The 17,609-nt window shown below is 46.8% G+C and overlaps 1 protein-coding gene across 1 annotated transcript in view; it reads left to right on the top strand.

The window, feature by feature from the left end:
* Positions 1-17,609, top strand: part of FCHSD2 (FCH and double SH3 domains 2) — a gene marked incomplete at both ends in the record, with an annotated part of 151,388 nt that overhangs the window by 91,209 nt on the left and 42,570 nt on the right. The window contains one exon of the mRNA XM_080613456.1: positions 16,324-16,446. Coding sequence (XP_080469582.1) covers positions 16,324-16,446 — 123 coding nt within the window. The remainder of the gene's footprint in view (positions 1-16,323; positions 16,447-17,609) is intronic.

Below are 17,609 nucleotides of genomic sequence, written 5' to 3'. Positions count from 1 at the left end.
GCCTGGCTCCACACAGGATAAGACTCATATGGACAAGACTTTTCCAGGCTCGGCTTGGGGGTGTTTTTTGAATGCTGGAGGCAACCTAATTGAAACCCAGGTAATTCTGATTTAAATAAAAGGAAAAAGTTGTGCCATGAAGGTTCTCAGACAGAAATAGGGGCTTGTGGAGGGGAAGAATGCCCTACCTTGGAGACATTCAGAACTTGACTGTACTTAGCCTGATCTGCTTGGCCCTGCTCTGAGTAGAGGTTGGACCATGTCTCTCTTTCAACCTAAATTATTCTGTGATTCTGAGAAATAACATTTTCTGTTAGAAGATTCTGCTTGGGAACCCCTAACTTGGAATCAGAGAATCCCAGGCTCAAGGAACCTCATGGATCATCTGGTTCAGCCTTTCCAGACAAAGCATGACCTAGACTGGAAGCCCAGCACCATGTACCGCAGAGCAGAGTGGGACAGTGACACCTTTATCTCTGCTGGTGATGCCCTTGTTGATGTTCCCCAGCACCCTGTTGGGTTTCTTTGCTGCAGCCGCTCACTGTTCACTCCTATGGAGCTGGTTCCTTCAGGTCCCTTTCCCAGAGCTGCTCCAGTCAGGCACATCCCAGCCTGTGCTGCTCCAGGATTGGGTTTTCCCAAGGGCAAGACCTGACACTTGTCCTTGTTGAGCTCCATCAGGTTCTTCCCAGCCCAATCTTCAGCCAGCCCAGCTCATCCTAGAGGGTGGCTCCACCTTCCCAAGTGCCCTCTTCCCACTCAGTTTGGTAGCATTGGCAAACTTCATTAGGGAGCACTTGATCCCATCACCCAGATCACTTAAGAAGACATTGAGCAGTGCTGGGCCCAATATTTTTCCTGGGGGACTCCACTAATGACAGGTCCACAGTTTCTAGTTGTTTTCTGCCATTAGGTGGAGTAACTGAATGAGCCAACAGCACCAGAATAGTCATGTTGTGATGAACCCTGTTTTCTCTATATTAGCATTGTTGGGAGTTTTTACGAAGCCGAGATGACATCTGTGTTTTCAGCACCATCATCCATCACTTTTACCAAGCACTTTTAATGATCATTTAAAACAAATGTAACTACAGGCTCCAAACATGACTTGTACAAATGGGATTCAGCTGAAGCTGGCAGTAAGAGTCATAGAATTGCAGAGTGGTTTGGGTTGGAAGGGACCTTAAAGCTCCTCCAGCTCCAACCCCTGCCACGGGCAGGGACCCCTTCCACTGGAGCAGCTTGCTCCAAGCCCCTGTGTCCAACCTGGCCTTGAACACTGCCAGGGATGGGGCAACCCCTGTTTCAAGTCTGAACCCGTTACCCCTTGTCCTGTCACTACAGTCCCTGATGAAGAGTCCCTCCCCAGCATCCTTGTAGCCCCCTTCAGACACTGGAAGCTGCTCTGAGGTCTCCACGCAGCTTCTCTTCTCCAGGCTCAACAGCCCCAACTTTCTCAGCCTGGCTCCATACAGGAGCTGCTCCAGCCCCTGCTCATCCTCGTGGCCTCCTCTGGACTTGTTCCAACAGCTCCATGTCCTTTTGATGTTGAGGACACCAGAACTGCACACAATGCTCCAAGTGGGGTCTCAGCAGAGCAGAGGGGCAGGATCACCTCCTTCAACCTGTTGCTCATGCTCCTTTTGTTGCACCTCAAGGTACAGTTGATCCCAGATTAAGGACTAGGTGGTTTATAATAATAATTTGATTTATGCCCAGAAAATAATCGGGTGTGTATGGCAAATGGTTCTTTCCTCTGGTGACTCTGACTTGAAAAGTAACTTGATATGGTAGCTGAAGATCTTTGGTGGTCTCAGCAATGTTACCCTAGCAATAGTTGGCCACTGTCCACTATATAATTAAGAGGGTAACGTTTGCATGGCTTCGTATCTGTGTAGCCTCCGGAACAAGCAGAACCACCATTATCACTGTAAGAAATCATTTGACGTACACGTTATTGTTTTCTGCTCTTTAGAGTGATTTAGAAGCACCCAGGGACTTACTTTGTTATAACAGAGATTCTGTCCCAAATAAAAAATAGCATTAAGAGAAAATAAGTTTGAAGTCACTGGAGGTTTCCATTTACTTCTGTAAATCTCTTTTCTTAATTCAGCTATTCTTTTCAGATCCTGTCATGCTCCCTTTTAAAATGCAGGGGGAACTTCTGTAAGTGAAAGAACTATTGTTTCACTTCCCCTTCTTGTCAGCTGCAAGCCACAAATATACTGTAATGACAATTAAACCAGCCAGAGATTGCTTTATCTACAGCATCAGATGGGCCCAGATACCTTCTTTTGCAGTTGAGGAGTGTCTGTTGCTATCTGATGTTCATTCCTATGAATGGAGGATGAGTGAAGGAAGGCTCTTGCCCAACACATGAGTGTTCCAGAAGATGCTCATTGTGGGCTCCGCAGCAGCTGATACCAGGCTCTTTGCCCTGCCAGGGCCATCAGTGTGAGTGCATCCATATACATACACATGAAGCCCTGGGGAGATTAAATCCTTTCATAGAGCTCTGTCTGTAGTGTGATCATCCACCCATGTAAATTGTTGAATGATTAATACAAAATAGTGCTCTCTTGTTTAGGGTTTTTCTTAAATGCTTTTATATTATGCTTTTCAGTTGATACCTAAGATCTGCTTTGGAGAACTTTAGCTCCTTCACACTCTATTGAATGTATGCTGACTGCAGTTTTGACCATTTATATTCACAGAATCCCAGCTTGGTTTGGGTTAAAGGGACCTTAAAGCTCCTCCAGCTCCAACCCCTGCCACGGGCAGGGACCCCTTCCACTGGAGCAGCTTGCTCCAAGCCCCTGTGTCCAACCTGGCCTTGAACACTGCCAGGGATGGGGCAGCCACAGCTTCTCTGGGCACCCTGGGCCAGCGCCTCAGCACCCTCACAGGGAAGAGCTTCTGCCTAAGAGCTCATCTCAGTCTCCCCTCTGGCAGGTTCAAGCCATTCCCCTTGGCCTGGCCCTACAGGCCCTTGTCCCAAGCCCCTCTCCAGCTTTCCTGCAGCCCCTTTAGGCACTGGAGCTGCTCTGAGGTCTCCCCTTCAGGAGCCTTCTCTTCTCCAGGCTGCCCCAGCCCAGCTCTCTCAGCCTGGCTCCAGAGCAGAGCTGCTCCAGCTCTTAGGGCATTTACCAGCTGACTGTGAGGAAGCACTTACAGGGAAGTGAAAAGCAGCTTCCCAGCAGGGTAACAACCACTTCTGGTGGTATTTTTGATGCAGCCACAAGCAGGGGAAGTTGAGATGCCCTGATCAGTAAGTGGCAGTGCCACCTCTAGCTATGGAAGCAGTTGATATCATCTATCACATAGCCTTTCCAAGCTGACTCAAGACAAAAGATTGTGTCTGGATCACAACTCTTTCTGTTGTACAGATGAAATCTGAACGATGGTCACATTTCCCTGATGACAGTCGGCTCTGTCTCACCTCATGGTTAACCACAACTAAATGTAGGTTAACCAATACCCTGTTAAAGCATTTGGTCCGAAAAGGCTGTTTATTTCCAGGGAGTGAGTGTTTGTTCCTCCATGGATGGGGATTGTGTAGTGAAAGACAGAGCCTGATACATAAACCAGGGCCACTTAATTATCTTAAAACAAGGATCATTTTTCATGGATAACAAAGGTATTTCTTGATAATGCTTCTGCCTTGTCAGCGAGGTTTCTCTTGGCATTTTGACAGAAATAACTTCAGGAATGGCTTGATGGTGCAGAAATGTCCTGTGATTTTACAGATGCTGAGGAAAGGTATTTCCTGGATAGGAAAGTCAGGGGTGTTTTTACATGAGATGGTTCATAGGAGGCAGTGATTGGGGGTGACTTGGGAAGGGAGAAAAGGAAATCATCAGGATGCTGGGGATGGACTCTTCATCAGGGACTGCAGTGACAGGACAAGGGGTGATGGGTTCAAACTGAAACAGGGGAAGTTTAAATTGGAGATAAGGAAGAAATTCTTTACTGTGAGGGTGCTGAGGCACTGGAATGGGTTGCCCAGGGAGGTTGTGAATGCCCATCCCTGGCAGTGTTCAAGGCCAGGTTGGATGAGGCCTTGGGTGCCATGGTTTAGTGTGAGGTGTCCCTGTGCATGGCAGGGGGTTGGAACTGGATGATCTTAAGGTCCTTTGCAACCCAAACCATTCTGTGATTCTGTCAGTGATGGAAGGTGGATGCAAAGCACAAGAACAAGGAAAATTAATGGAAAGCTAAAAGAAACCCGAAGTCACTGTTAGGAAGAGGGCACAAGGAAGGGTTAAGAAGGGGATGGAGCTACTCCCGAATCCGGGCGGTCTCGTTGAGAAACCTCATTGAAGGAGTTAATGGAAAACTTTATAACATTTTCATTTCATTATTTATTTCTTCGGGGCTCTTTAAAGATTTTTATGTCGAAGCCGTTGAGGGTTTGGATCAGGCTTTTTCTGTCAGATGTCATAAACGTGCCCATTTGGAACAGGAAATGAAACCTTGCCATCGTGTTTCAAAGCTGCGCTCTAATACAATAAGAGCGGTTCCCGAAACACTTGGCTGTGGCAGAAGCAGCCGGCGTGGCTCCAGGAGGCAAAAGCCAAGCTCAGGAAGCACCTGGGGAGTGCTGGTGGGGAGGCAGGTGGAGCAACGTCAAAGGGTTTGAACTAGAAGCATGCGACATTCCAAGTTTAGTGCTCATGGACACGCATCCCGAACAGATCATCACAAGGGCTTGTTTTTAGCAGCTCCAGATTCATAGAGTCAAAGACTGGTTTGGATTGGAAGGGACCTTAAAGCTCTTCCAGCCCCAAACCTGTCACGGGCAGGGACCCCTTCCACTGGAGCAGCTTGCTCCAAGCCCCTGTGTCCAACCTGGCCTTGAACACTGCCAGGGATGGGGCAGCCACAGCTTCTCTGGGCACCCTGGGCCAGCGCCTCAGCACCCTCACAGGGAAGAGCTTCCTCCTTATCTCCAACCTAAATCTCCTGTGGTTCAGTTTGAACCCAAAATTGAGAAGGCTTTCATAGAACCATAGAACAGTTTGGGTTGTAAAGGACCTTAAGATCATCCAGTTCCAACCCCCCTGCCATGAACAGGAACACCTCACACTAAACCATGGCACCCAAGGCTCTGTCCAACCTGGCCTTGAACACCGCCAGGGATGGAGCATTCGCAACCTCCCTGGGCAACCCATTCCAGTGCCTCAGCACCCTCACAGTAAAGAATTTCTTCCTTAGATCCAATCTAAACTTCCCCTGTTTCAGTTTGAACCCGTTATCCCTTGTCCTGTCCCTGCAGTCCCTGATGAAGAGTCCATCCCCAGCATCCTTGTAGCCCCCTTCAGACACTGGAAGCTGCTCTGAGGTCTCCACGCAGCTTCTCTTCTCCAGGCTCAACAGCCCCAACTTTCTCAGCCTGGCTTTATACAGGAGCTGCTCCAGCCCCTGCTCATCCTCGTGGCCTCCTCTGGACTTGTTCCAACAGCTCCATGTCCTTTTCATGTTGAGGACACATAGCATATGGCTGTCAAAGGCTGAGATGCTTTTTATTCTTCCAGCTTCAAAATCTTTGCTTTCCTTCCTCGATGTAAGTCCCTTTGGTGACGGTGGAGGTCACAGCATAGGTGGATGGATGGAGGTGAGGAGCTGTCATCAGTGTCAGCCTTGGGTAAAGGCTGTTTGAGCTTTATTTTTGACACAGTCCTTTGAAAACTCCCTTGCCTTGGAATTCCGTCCTGAAGTGGAATTCAGGCCTCATGCTTATAAGCCTTTATGCTCCAAAGGCATCACACAGCCTCAGGTTTCAGCTTCTTTGGGCAGGTCAGAGCTCCGTCAGCAGTAAACGGGTGTGCATCAAGTATGAGAAAAGTGAACAGTTCCTTCAGTGTGAGCTTCACTGAAAGGAAATGAATGCAGCTGATCCATGTGGAATTAGGCCACAGAAGAGCATTAGGAGCAAGAAATTCCTGTTTAGCACTTACGGATTGCTAGAGAGACAAGTGATTAGAAAGATGGCTCAAAGCTCAGTCACATGAGGAGGAGGGGGATCCTGCAGTGTGATTTCTGCATCTACCTGCTGGTTTTCATAGAGAAGATAAATTCCCATCTGTTCAAGTTGTCATCTCTGCTAAAAAGGCTTTATAGCAGAATAAACATCCTTGTCATGCGAGGGAAACAGATATTCCCTACCAGATGAAGATGTCATTATCCCACTCTGCTCACTGCTTGTCAGGCCACCCCGGGAATGCTGTGCTCAGGTTTGGTTCTGCTGTACAAAAAGGATGGGCTGGAGAGGCGCTGGAGAAGGGCCACAAAGATGGTCCCAGGGCTGGGCAGCAGTGAGGAAAGGCTGAGAGAGCTGGGACTGTTCAGCTGGAGAAGAGAAGGCTCAGGGAGACCTGATCCATGTGCCAGGAGTTAAAGGGGGGCTGCAGAGCTGGAGACTCCCTTTGGACAAGGAGTCCCATGGGAAAGCCGAGGGGTGATGGGCACGAGTTACTGCTGGGGAGATTCCCACTGGACACAAGAGGAGAATCATTCCCAATGAGAACAAGCAGCCACTGGAATAATATCCCCAGGGCAGTGGTGACTCCCCAGCGTTGGACACTGTTGAGATTGGGCTTTCAAAACCCTCAGGAAGGTTACAATGCTGATGTTCAAGGCTTTTCAATCTCCCATAACTCAAAGTTGTAGGAGCTGAAAATGATGTAAAGATGCCTGAGGAAAATACATTTGAAAGAATCAAGGCCATAACCTGAGTTTTGGGTGCCTCAGGTTCATTGCAGGAGCTCCTTTTGACTGAAGTGGAATGGGTTGCCCAGGGAAGTTGTGAATGCTCCATCCCTGGCAGTGTTCAAGGCCAGGTTGGACAGAGCCTTGGGTGCCATGGTTTAGTGTGAGGTGTCCCTGCCCATGGCAGGGGGTTGGAACTGGATGATCTCAAGGTCCTTTCCAACCCAAACCATTCTGTGATTCTAAGTATAACACCACATATATGAAGCTGGGTAGAAATCAGGTTTCTAATTCAAGCTAAAGAATATTAGAACTAAAGTTTTTTAATTGCTCCTATTAATCAAGTTGTTCAGCGCTTTATTAGACCCTAGAGTGGTTCAATTGAATAGATAAGAATTCAGTTTAATAGGAGATTTTTAAAGGAGATAAAGAATGCTAAGGAAAAGCTGGATGAAAAGATGACGGCAAACCTGGGGGAAAAGCAGCTTTGTTTGAAGTGATATCCTCACCAACGTTTGTGGCTGTGTGTGGCCAAATAATTCAAGTTTGAAGAGATGATCCACTTCTGTTATGTTTCACTCTTCTCCCTAGGCATTTATTCAGAGGCTTTGGACAAGGGGCTGTATATGATGAGCTTTAAGGTCCCTTCCAACCCAAACCAGTCCGGCATTGTAGGATTATCAGTTTAACAACAGTCATTTTTTTGTCCAGTGTGATTTTCATTTACTTCATCAAATAAATCTGTTGAACAAACCCTTTCCTGCTCCAACACAGGCTGTTGTCCCCAGCTGCTCTTTGGATTTATCACTTCCATATGGTTTTCTTTTTCTCTACATGGGTTTAAAGTTACCTTTCACTTCCAGCAACCTATTCAGTGACCAGGCTGTTCCAAAGATGCTCACAGCAGGGTTTTAGTGATGACAATGCTAAAGACTTCAGTAAGTTTAATCTGTAACTGAGCATTGCCCAAGGAAGCTGTGAATGCTCCATCCCTGGCAGTGTTCAAGGCCAGGTTGGACAGAGCCTTGGGTGCCATGGTTTAGTGTGAGGTGTCCCTGCCCATGGCAGGGGGGTTGGAACTGGATGATCTTAAGGTCCTTTCCAACCCAAACCATTCTATGAGTCTATGATTCTATGATTGTTATCCCCCAAACAGACGTAACTTTGATGTGGTCCTACAGAGGTAACATTGCACTGTCCAATCCACACCACAAATATTATTCATTATTGAGAACAATGAAGTTGTTTTCCATCTGAAATTAAAAACTGTTTCAGTTTGATGTTAAGATGTGGATTAGGGGAGGAAAAGGGCAGAGCATGTTTCATAGAGTGAGCCCTGCTTCAGAAAAGTTGGGGCTGTTCAGCCTGGAGAAGAGAGGCTCCCTGGCAACCTCGTAGCAGCTTCCAGTGTCTGAAGGGGTCTGCAAGGATGCTGGGGAGGGACTCTTCATCAGGAACTGCAGTGACAGGACAAGGGGTGATGGGTTCAGACTGAAACAGGGGAAGTTCAGGTTGGATCTAAGGAAGAAATTCTTTACTGTGAGGGTGCTGAGGCACTGGAATGGGTTGCCCAGGGAAGTTGTGAATGCTCCATCCCTGGCAGTGTTCAAGGCCAGGTTGGACAGAGCCTTGGGTGCCATGGTTTAGTGTGAGGTGTCTCTGCCCATGGCAGGGGGGCTGGAACTGGATGATGTTAAGGTCCTTTCCAACCCAAACCATTCTGTGAGTCTATGAAAAGGGCAGTGCATGTTCCATAGAGTGAACCCTCCGATCCTAACAAGACACTTTACTAAAGGATTACTAAGACTCTTTGCCAGTCATCCTAATATTTAATGACCAAAACAAGTGGAACTATTTTAGGGAATTGTTGTAATCCCCACCAATGAGCCTCATGTCCTGAAAAGGCAAATGGCTGTGAGTCACAGCGCTGTGATTATTGTCATCGTTATAGAATCACACAACAATGGGAGAAATCCTCTGGAACAGTAAAGGAAAAAACATCACAGGGCTGTGCCAAAGGTAGAGCAGCTGCATTGCAGCACTGAAGATTAATCCGTGTTTCCCAAATACCACTCGGGAATTCCACGTGCCAACTATGCTTTATTACTGTAGTCGTCCGTTCTTATTGGTTCCCAGAGGAATCGTGCTGATGGTTTATGGATGCTGTCCTATTAGCACCAGTGGGGGAGGAGAAAGATGGTTTTAGTCTGAATTCTGTAGTTAAAAATGCTGTGACAGGTTTGTTCCTTTTAAACAGATTCCCCCCACCCCCAACACAAAGCTTGGCACAAACCCCCCACATTCCAAGCAGTATTCCTGAACCAGTATTGATGGGTTTATGGACTGGACCGTTCTCACCTGAAGCTGACAGTAGCTTAGAAGCTCCCGCTATTGATACATGACAGTGATGAGTAAAAAACACTCAACAGAAAAGTGAACACAATGAACTCTGCTGATGTTAAACTGTCTTTGAATTAAATCACTTCTTGAGCTTGGCCTGATTGATTTCCCCTCTCCTTCCCTTATGATATCATTATTAAACAGGGGAAGTTCAGGTTGGAGATAAGGCAGAAGCTGTTCCCTGTGAGGGTGCTGAGGCGCTGGCCCAGGGTGCCCAGAGAAGCTGTGGCTGCCCCATCCCTGGCAGTGTTCAAGGCCAGGTTGGACACAGGGGCTTGGAGCAAGCTGCTCCAGTGGAAGGTGTCCCTGCCCGTGGCAGGGGTTGGAGCTGGAGGAGCTTTAAGGTCCTTTCCAACCCAATTCTATTACTCTATGATTCTGTTAATATTGTCATTAATTTCACTAATCCTCTTCTTAAAGGGACTTTGGTTTGGGAGAGGGTGATGGGCATCTCCTGGTGGCCATTCTGTAGTTTTCTGTGCTCAGAGTAGGCTTCAGTTCACCAGCAACAAAGGTTTTGTCATTAAAAACAATGACCTTGCCCTGGTGGAAAGGAACAAAGTGATGTGCAGAACAATCATCAAGGGACTCATGAGACCAAACAAAGAACTTGCAAACAAGCCCAAAACCATTGACACTAGAAAATACAAAGCTCTGGGGTAGGGTAAAGTGCAGAGTGTGTTTATGAGCCCCAAATGGCAATGTGAGCAAACAGAAGGCAGGGCCCTTGCTGCCTTCTAGTGTTTATTGTTCCCATGTTTGCTGTGATGAAAGCTCCTTCCCCAGGTTCAGGGAGAAGAGCAGGAAACTTGGAGACTTTATTCAACCATTGTGCGTTTAAATGGACACTTTGTACATCTTGAAACCTCTTTCCTTACGTTACAAGGGCTTTGGCCAAGGGCCTGTAGGGACAGGCCAAGGGGAATGGCTTGAACCTGCCAGAGGGGAGACTGAGATGAGCTCTTAGGCAGAAGCTCTTCCCTGTGAGGGTGCTGAGGCGCTGGCCCAGGGTGCCCAGAGAAGCTGTGGCTGCCCCATCCCTGGCAGTGTTCAAGGCCAGGTTGGACACAGGGGCCTGGAGCAAGCTGCTCCAGTGGAAGGGGTCCCTGCCTGTGGCAGGGGTTGGAGCTGGAGGAGCTTTAAGCTCTCTTCCAATCTGGGATTCCTTAACTTCATACTTCAGTGTTGTCATCTGTGCAGACACTACAGAGTTGTTCCTGAGGGATGCAGTGACTGAGAAATGCAGAAGCTTGCGCTAGGTTCCTGTCAGCTGCTAGGTGCTTGCTGCAAGGATGATGTTTGGGGATGCTTCTGGTGCTTTGATCTTGGGTTTGGTGGTGATTTATATATAGTAGTCCCATTTTGTTGACAAAATCAGACGTGATTTATGTTATGATGTCTTAATGGAGAAAACAAGGTTGTTCAGCAGTGACAAGAACTGCAGCGATGGGAGAATTTAAACAGAGAAAGACTTAAAGGCAGCAAGCTCTTCCTCTCTATTCAGACAAACTGATGCCTAGAATGAATTACTACCTGGAGTCAGCATTTTGAAGGGAAAATGACTACTGCATGTAACTGTTAACTGAAAAGGATGGGTTTTCCTGACCTTCCTTCCTTTCTTTCCCAATGTCCTTGGGAAATGCAGTTCTGTATCAGTGATCTGAATACTGCTGAGTTTGGCAAAGCCAGCTGACTTGAGCTGTTGACTTTATCACTTCTGGGGTTTAGATGAGTTTGTAAAATGCTCCATCCTTCATTGTCAAATAACATGAGATGATTCTTGCTCTCTGTTCCACTCTGTTGAGACCCCCCTGCAGTCCTGATCCAGCTCTGGGGCAGCAGCACAAGAGGGACGTGGAGCTGTTGGAGCGAGGCCAGAGGAGGCCATGGAGATGCTGCGAGGGCTGGAGCAGCTCTGCTCTGGAGCCAGGCTGAGAGAGCTGGGCTGGGGCAGCCTGGAGAAGAGAAGGCTCCTGAAGGGGAGACCTGAGAGCAGCTCCAGTGCCTAAAGGGGCTGCAGGAAAGCTGAAGAGGGGCTTTGGACAAGGGCCTGTAGGGCCAGGCCAAGGGGAATGGCTTTAACCTGCCAGAGGGGAGACTGAGATGAGCTCTTAGGCAGAAGCTCTTCCCTGGGAGGGTGCTGAGGCGCTGGCCCAGGGTGCCCAGAGAAGCTGTGGCTGCCCCATCCCTGGCAGTGTTCAAGGGCAGGTTGGACACAGGGGCTTGGAGCAAGCTGCTCCAGTGAAAGGGGTCCCTGCCTGTGGCAGGGGTTGGAGCTGGAGGAGCTTTAAGGTCCCTTCCAACACAAACTTCCATGACTCTATGATCTGTTGCTGGGCTTGGGATAAAATACATGCAAACTACTTCTGTTCTTCGCCTCTCACAGATCCAGAAGGATGTCTTAATAGTAAGAATTCCTGTTAAAAATATTCCTGTTACTGTTTGTACCCCAACCTTTCCTTTTTCATTCCTTTTCATATGCTGAAGCATTTGCATGTAAAAATTCAGACACTTGGAGTCTCATTTACCAAAATCATCCCACTGAATATTCCCAGACTGTCCCATCCGTGAGCTCACGCTGTTTAGTTAATGGATTATAGGGATAAGTTTTAAACACAATCACTCCAAAAGCTCCTCTCACCATGCTTGATATCTGGCTTGTGTTTAGAGTAGTGTTAAAGAAATGCAGCATAGAAAATCGAGTCCGTGTTGTAACTGGGTTACAGGTTGATTTCAAACCACCACAGATCAGGGTCAGATAAAACAGTGTTTCTGATGCAAATGAGAACAGGGTGGTATAAGAATGTAATATTCATTTTTAATAAGGTAAAATAGAGAGAAGGTAACATCTGTGATAGGGATCTCCCTTCTCATATAGGGATTTGCTTTGATCGAAGAGGGAAATAAGTCCCATTACCCTGATGCAATACCAGTGCCTGCACAGCACCGTTATTGCTCCCCAGCCACAGTGATTTCTGTTCACTTCAGTTAAAACTTCTCCTTATCTTCCCAGTTTCAGGCTCTGGGCCGGGTAGGGTAAGGTCAGGTCTAATTCTGTTATGTGACCTCCACCCATTGAAGGAAATTCTTTGCCATCAACATCAACTCTATTGTTTCCGGCAGAGCCGTGGCAGCTTGCAAAGCGGTAATCAAGGTTTTTGATGCTCAGCACAGGCAAAATCAGCTCAGGTGAGCTGTTGAGTTGTGTCAGCCCATGCAAGGAAGGGTGTTGTCACATGGATGCTTGATTTGATCCATGATGGCTGTCTCGTGGAAGGAGTGAGGTTCCAGAGAGGGTTAGGGAGTTCAAAAACATATACAAACATGAATGGCTGTGTTTGAATATATAACATATATTGACTGTAGAAATATATATATATATATATATATATGTATTTCTAGGCAATCATAGAATCAGGGAATGGTTTGGGTTGAAGGGACCTTAAAGCTCATCCAGTTCCAAGCCCTGTCCAGCCTGGCCTTGAACTCCTGCCAGGGATGGGGCAGCCACAGCTTCTCTGGGCCAGCGCCTCAGCACCCTCCCGGGGTGAATGTGAGTTAACTTGTAGGGCTTCCTATAGAAATACACTTCAATTTGCTTGTTAAGCTTCAGTTCTTCTCAGTCCTGATTTCATCCATTATCTTCTAAAGGTTGGACTCAGGTGGGGAAGGATTTTTGCACCTTTAACTCGACAGTTCCATTGTAAAGACATTATTTGTTTAAAATCACTGGCTTCTGTCTACCCTTGGAAGTTGGAATTGTGTGGTGCTTTGTATTGTCTTAGTTCTGATGTCAGATCTGGCTTTTAATAAGGAAGAAAACCTTGATGTCCTTTTGAGGTTGAAAAATAGACAGGTTTTCAGTCTGATTGTAACCCAGTCAGTGATTTACTACTCTTTAGAGATTCCGAGAGAGAACAAAAGCCATTGTAAAGGAATAATATGGGCTGGGCTTCTTGAAATCCTTCTTTTTCATGTTCCCCCTTCAAGTTGTTTGATCAAAAAACCTGAAAAGACTTTTTATTTCCAACGTGAATGGTGACGTTCAGAGGTTTGGGTCAGGGTGTCTGTAAGTCAATGAGAGTCAGGTTCTGAAATCCCAAATGAATGTCTTTATATCACATAGTTCAGTGAGTCACATCTTGTGTTTTAATATTAACATATGTGGCTTCATACAATCATCGCCATTTATAGAAGGAATAACCCCATCATCACTGAAAGCAGTTTGTAAGCAGGCAGCTCTGTGCCCTGTAACTGATGGCATGGCACGTTCGGTGTGCAAGGAGTGTTCTCCGTGTGTTGGAGCTGGACGTGTAGCCCTGGCTTCTCCTGGCTCCCAACCATGCCTGTGTTGTATCGTGTTGCCTTTGCTAACATCAAATCTGGCAGCTCTTAACAGTAATTAAGAACTTCATCATAATGAAACCACTTTTAATTAATGAAGGCAGAAAGGCTGTAACACACTTTCCACATGCTGACAGATTTGTGGGATTCCTGGTGCTTTGACACACTTTTCTTTGATGTTCTTTCTTATGTATCTAAAGGGGCTGCAGGAAAGCTGGAGAGGGGCTTGGGACAAGGGCCTGTAGGGCCAGGCCAAGGGAAATGGCTTGAACCTGCCCGAGGGGAGACTGAGATGAGCTCTTAGGCAGAAGCTGTTCCCTGTGAGGGTGCTGAGGCGCTGGCCCAGGGTGCCCAGAGAAGCTGTGGCTGCCCCATCCCTGGCAGTGTTCAAGGCCAGGTTGGACACAGGGGCTTGGAGCAAGCTGCTCCAGTGGAAGGGGTCCCTGCCCGTGGCAGGGGTTGGGGCTGGATGAGCTTTAAGGTCCCTTCAACCCAAACCAGTGTCGGATTGTATGAATCACACCACAGATTTTGTTGTCCTCAACATAAAAAGGACATGGAGCTGTTGGAGCAAGTCCAGAGGAGGCCACGAGGATGAGCAGGGGCTGGAGCACCTCCTGTATGGAGCCAGGCTGAGAAAGTTGGGGCTGTTGAGCCTGGAGAAGAGAAGCTGCATGGAGACCTCAGAGCAGCTTCCAGTGTCTGAAGGGGGCCTACAAGGATGCTGGGGATGGACTCTTCATCAGGGACTGCAGTGACAGGACAAGGGGTAACGGGTTCAAACTGAAACAGGGGAAGTTTAGATTGGATCTAAGGAAGAAATTCTTTACTGTGAGGGTGCTGAGGCACTGGAATGGGTTGCCCAGGGAGGTTGTGAATGCTCCATCCCTGGTGGTGTTCAAGGCCAGGTTGGACAGAGCCTTGGGTGCCATGGTTTAGTGTGAGGTGTCCCTGCCCATGGCAGGGGGTTGGAACTGGATGATCTTAAGGTCCTTTCCAACCCAAACCATTCTATGATTCTAAGTAGCAGCTTCTCTCCACTGACTCTATAAAGAACCGAGAGTGACAAACTCCAGCATATGCATCAGGACTGTAGAAGTCTCAAGTTAAATGATGTGAACCCTCCTGCTGGGTTTAACATAAAATGAACATATGGGCTTTATACAAAGGTGGGGGCGAGCTCTGAAATACGGGTTTATAGCACACTGGAAGGAAAAAAATCACAGCTGCTTTGTGAAACAGCGTTTAGAATTGCTTTGCCAAGCTTCAGCTATTTATTTACATGTATTAGCACAACTCGAGCCTGGTGTTTGGGCTGAAAAGCTTCAGAAACAGATATGCTCTATCATAAAATCTCCAAATTCTGGTTTTTGGGAAAGCGCAACCAATCTTGGCATTTTTACCATAAAATCACAGAATCCCAGACTGGTTTGGTTGGGAAGGGACCTTAAAGCTCATCCAGTTCCAACCCCCCCCGCGGGCAGGGACACCTTCCACTAGAGCAGCTTGCTCCAAGGCCTGTGTATAAGAGAGCCGTGCTGTTGGGACAGTGTGTGTTTGATGTGAAATCAAATGTTCTTGAAACGGGATGGTAACTTGGGCACTCATATAACTGGGATGCTACTGGCTCATCCCTTCAGCATTATAAGAGCTCATGAAGTGTTGATAATACTTGGGCTAACCTAGGACTGTGCCTTATGGATTAGCTGGAGTGCAGGATGAATTCCAGTAGAAGTGCATTGTACCAAGACAGGGAAGAGCTGAACATCTGCCCCATCCCTGGCAGTGTTCAAGGCCAGGTTGGACACAGGGGCTTGGAGCAAGCTGCTCCAGTGGAAGGGGTCCCTGCCCGTGGCAGGGGTTGGAGCTGGAGGAGCTTTAAGGTCCCTTCCAACCCAAACCATTCTCAGATCCTATGATTTGTGTCTGATCCACATGTGTCTATAGCCTGGTCTTTAACATTGGGCTTCACTTTGCTGAAGGCTTCCACAATTTCACCCTTTTTCTCTCCCTGAGTTTTCAAAATTATTTAAATAGACAAATGCAATGTTACATAGAAATGCATGCTTGACTGTTGAAATCTGATGTACACTGTTTCACTGACTGTACCACTCGAATGGATATCTGTGAAATTTGGTATCATTAAATATATACAGACTGTGTAGTCAACTATATCCAGAGTTGAACATTTAAATGGAATTATCATTTCACTTACAGATTTGCAGGTTTAAGGCAGAACCTTGCATTAGTCCAATGTGTAACGCAGGCCCTGCGATGTGATTTCCCAGCTCGGGTTAGAAACAGGGGTTTGGAGCTTGAACTTCGCTATAACTGTTCAATTTATGATCACTTTTTGTGATGTATTTGGGATTTCTGTGTACAGAAGAGTTCTGTTGTGCTGATGTGAAATGGCAGCTGTTATCAGTGGGTTTTAACAGCAAGTAACTGTATTTGAGTGGTAAAGATGTTGGGCATCTTGGAGATGTCATTTGGAGTGAGGAAGTGCTTTGAGGAGGAGCCCCATATATATCCTTGTAGTTACTAGGTGCCTTCCTTGATACAAATCACATCTCCTCTTCTCCAGACCTGACCTCACTGTTCTGCTGTGGCTGTATTACACAGCTGGATGGAAATCATTTAATAGGTGGTGATATTACAGTGCTCTGTGGTGCCATCTAATGGAACTGAAGCACTGTCATTTCTGCTTGTCAAAAATGAATGACATCCACCAGACACTATCCAAGGCTAATAATTATAGGTGAATGTGTTAGAAATAATCGTACGAGCATCTTAAACCTCTAAAAACGAATCCTAATAGATCACATACAAAAGCACTCTTCTTAATTCTCTTCAATTCTTCCCCTCCTGCAGGCTCTCGATGGAAATGTATATGATCACCTTAAGGATTATTTAATGGCATTCAGCAGGACTGAACTAGAGACATGCCAAGCTGTACAAAACACATTCCAATTTTTACTGGAGACTTCCAGCCGGGTAAGTTGGAACTGAATGATCCTTTGTAACTGAATACTTGGAGCATATATGACGTTCCCGGGCTTAGGATTGGCTTCCAGAATAAGGACAAGTCTGAAGGCTCGTTATTTTTGGTTACTTCTGAGTGGTATTCAGTTAAAAGAAACGAGCCAGTTTTCCTGGTGGGAATTTTTCCTATTGCCACCCAGGATGCATTCTCAAGAGTGCATTTACACAGTGCCCATTCTTTATAGAACAGCTCTCAAGAGATGTTCAGTTATAGTCACTATGCAGCTCTGCAAAGAGGAATGGCAGCTGAGAGTTGTGCACTGTGTGATGTGGACCCGTGTTAGTCATCCCTCCCATCGAACCCCTGTGAAACAGCTTGGATCATCTCTTCATAATTGGCTGTCAACTTAAATACCACAATATTAGAGGGTTTGTTCTCCTTTGAATTAGGAATGACAAATAGAGAAAACAGATCAGAGCCTTGTCGTGAACATGGTTTGTTTGCTTTGTCAAGCAGCCAGAATCAGAAATACATGATCACTTCCAGGATGATTTTGATACTTAGATAATTCATCTGCCAGGCTAAAAAAAGCCCAAATACATGTAATAGGCATTGGGCTCCAACTGTGGAGCAGTCATAATATTCCTTCATGTGTTTACCTGAACCACCCACACTGAAACAGAGCTCATTTATGCAGGGAAGACAGGCTGAGAACATTGGGGCTGTTCAGCCTGGAGAAGAGAAGCTGCGTGGAGACCTCAGAGCAGTTTCCAGTGTCTGAAGGGGGCTACAAGGATGCTGGGGATGGACTCTTCATCAGGGACTGTAGTGACAGGACAAGGGGTAACGGGTTCAAACTGAAACAGGGGAAGTTTAGATTGGATCTAAGGAATAAATTCTTTACTGTGAGGGTGCTGAGGCACTGGAATGGGTTGCCCAGGGAGGTTGTGAATGCTCCATCCCTGGCAGTGTTCAAGGCCAGGTTGGATGAGGCCTTGGGTGCCATGGTTTAGTGTGAGATGTCCCTGCCCATGGCAGGGGGTTGGAACTGGATGATCTTAGGGTCCTTTCCAACCCAAACCATTCTGTGATTCTGTGATTCTAATTCAGTTCTTCAAAGAAAAACCATCTTTCCAACAGCCCTCAGAAGAAATTTTCCCCTTAAGCGACAATC

The sequence above is a fragment of the Psittacula echo genome (assembly GCF_963264785.1).
Source record: "Psittacula echo genome assembly, chromosome: 3".
In the NCBI taxonomy this organism is placed as follows: domain Eukaryota; kingdom Metazoa; phylum Chordata; class Aves; order Psittaciformes; family Psittacidae; genus Psittacula; species Psittacula echo.
This window is presented reverse-complemented; position numbering and strand designations above follow the sequence as displayed.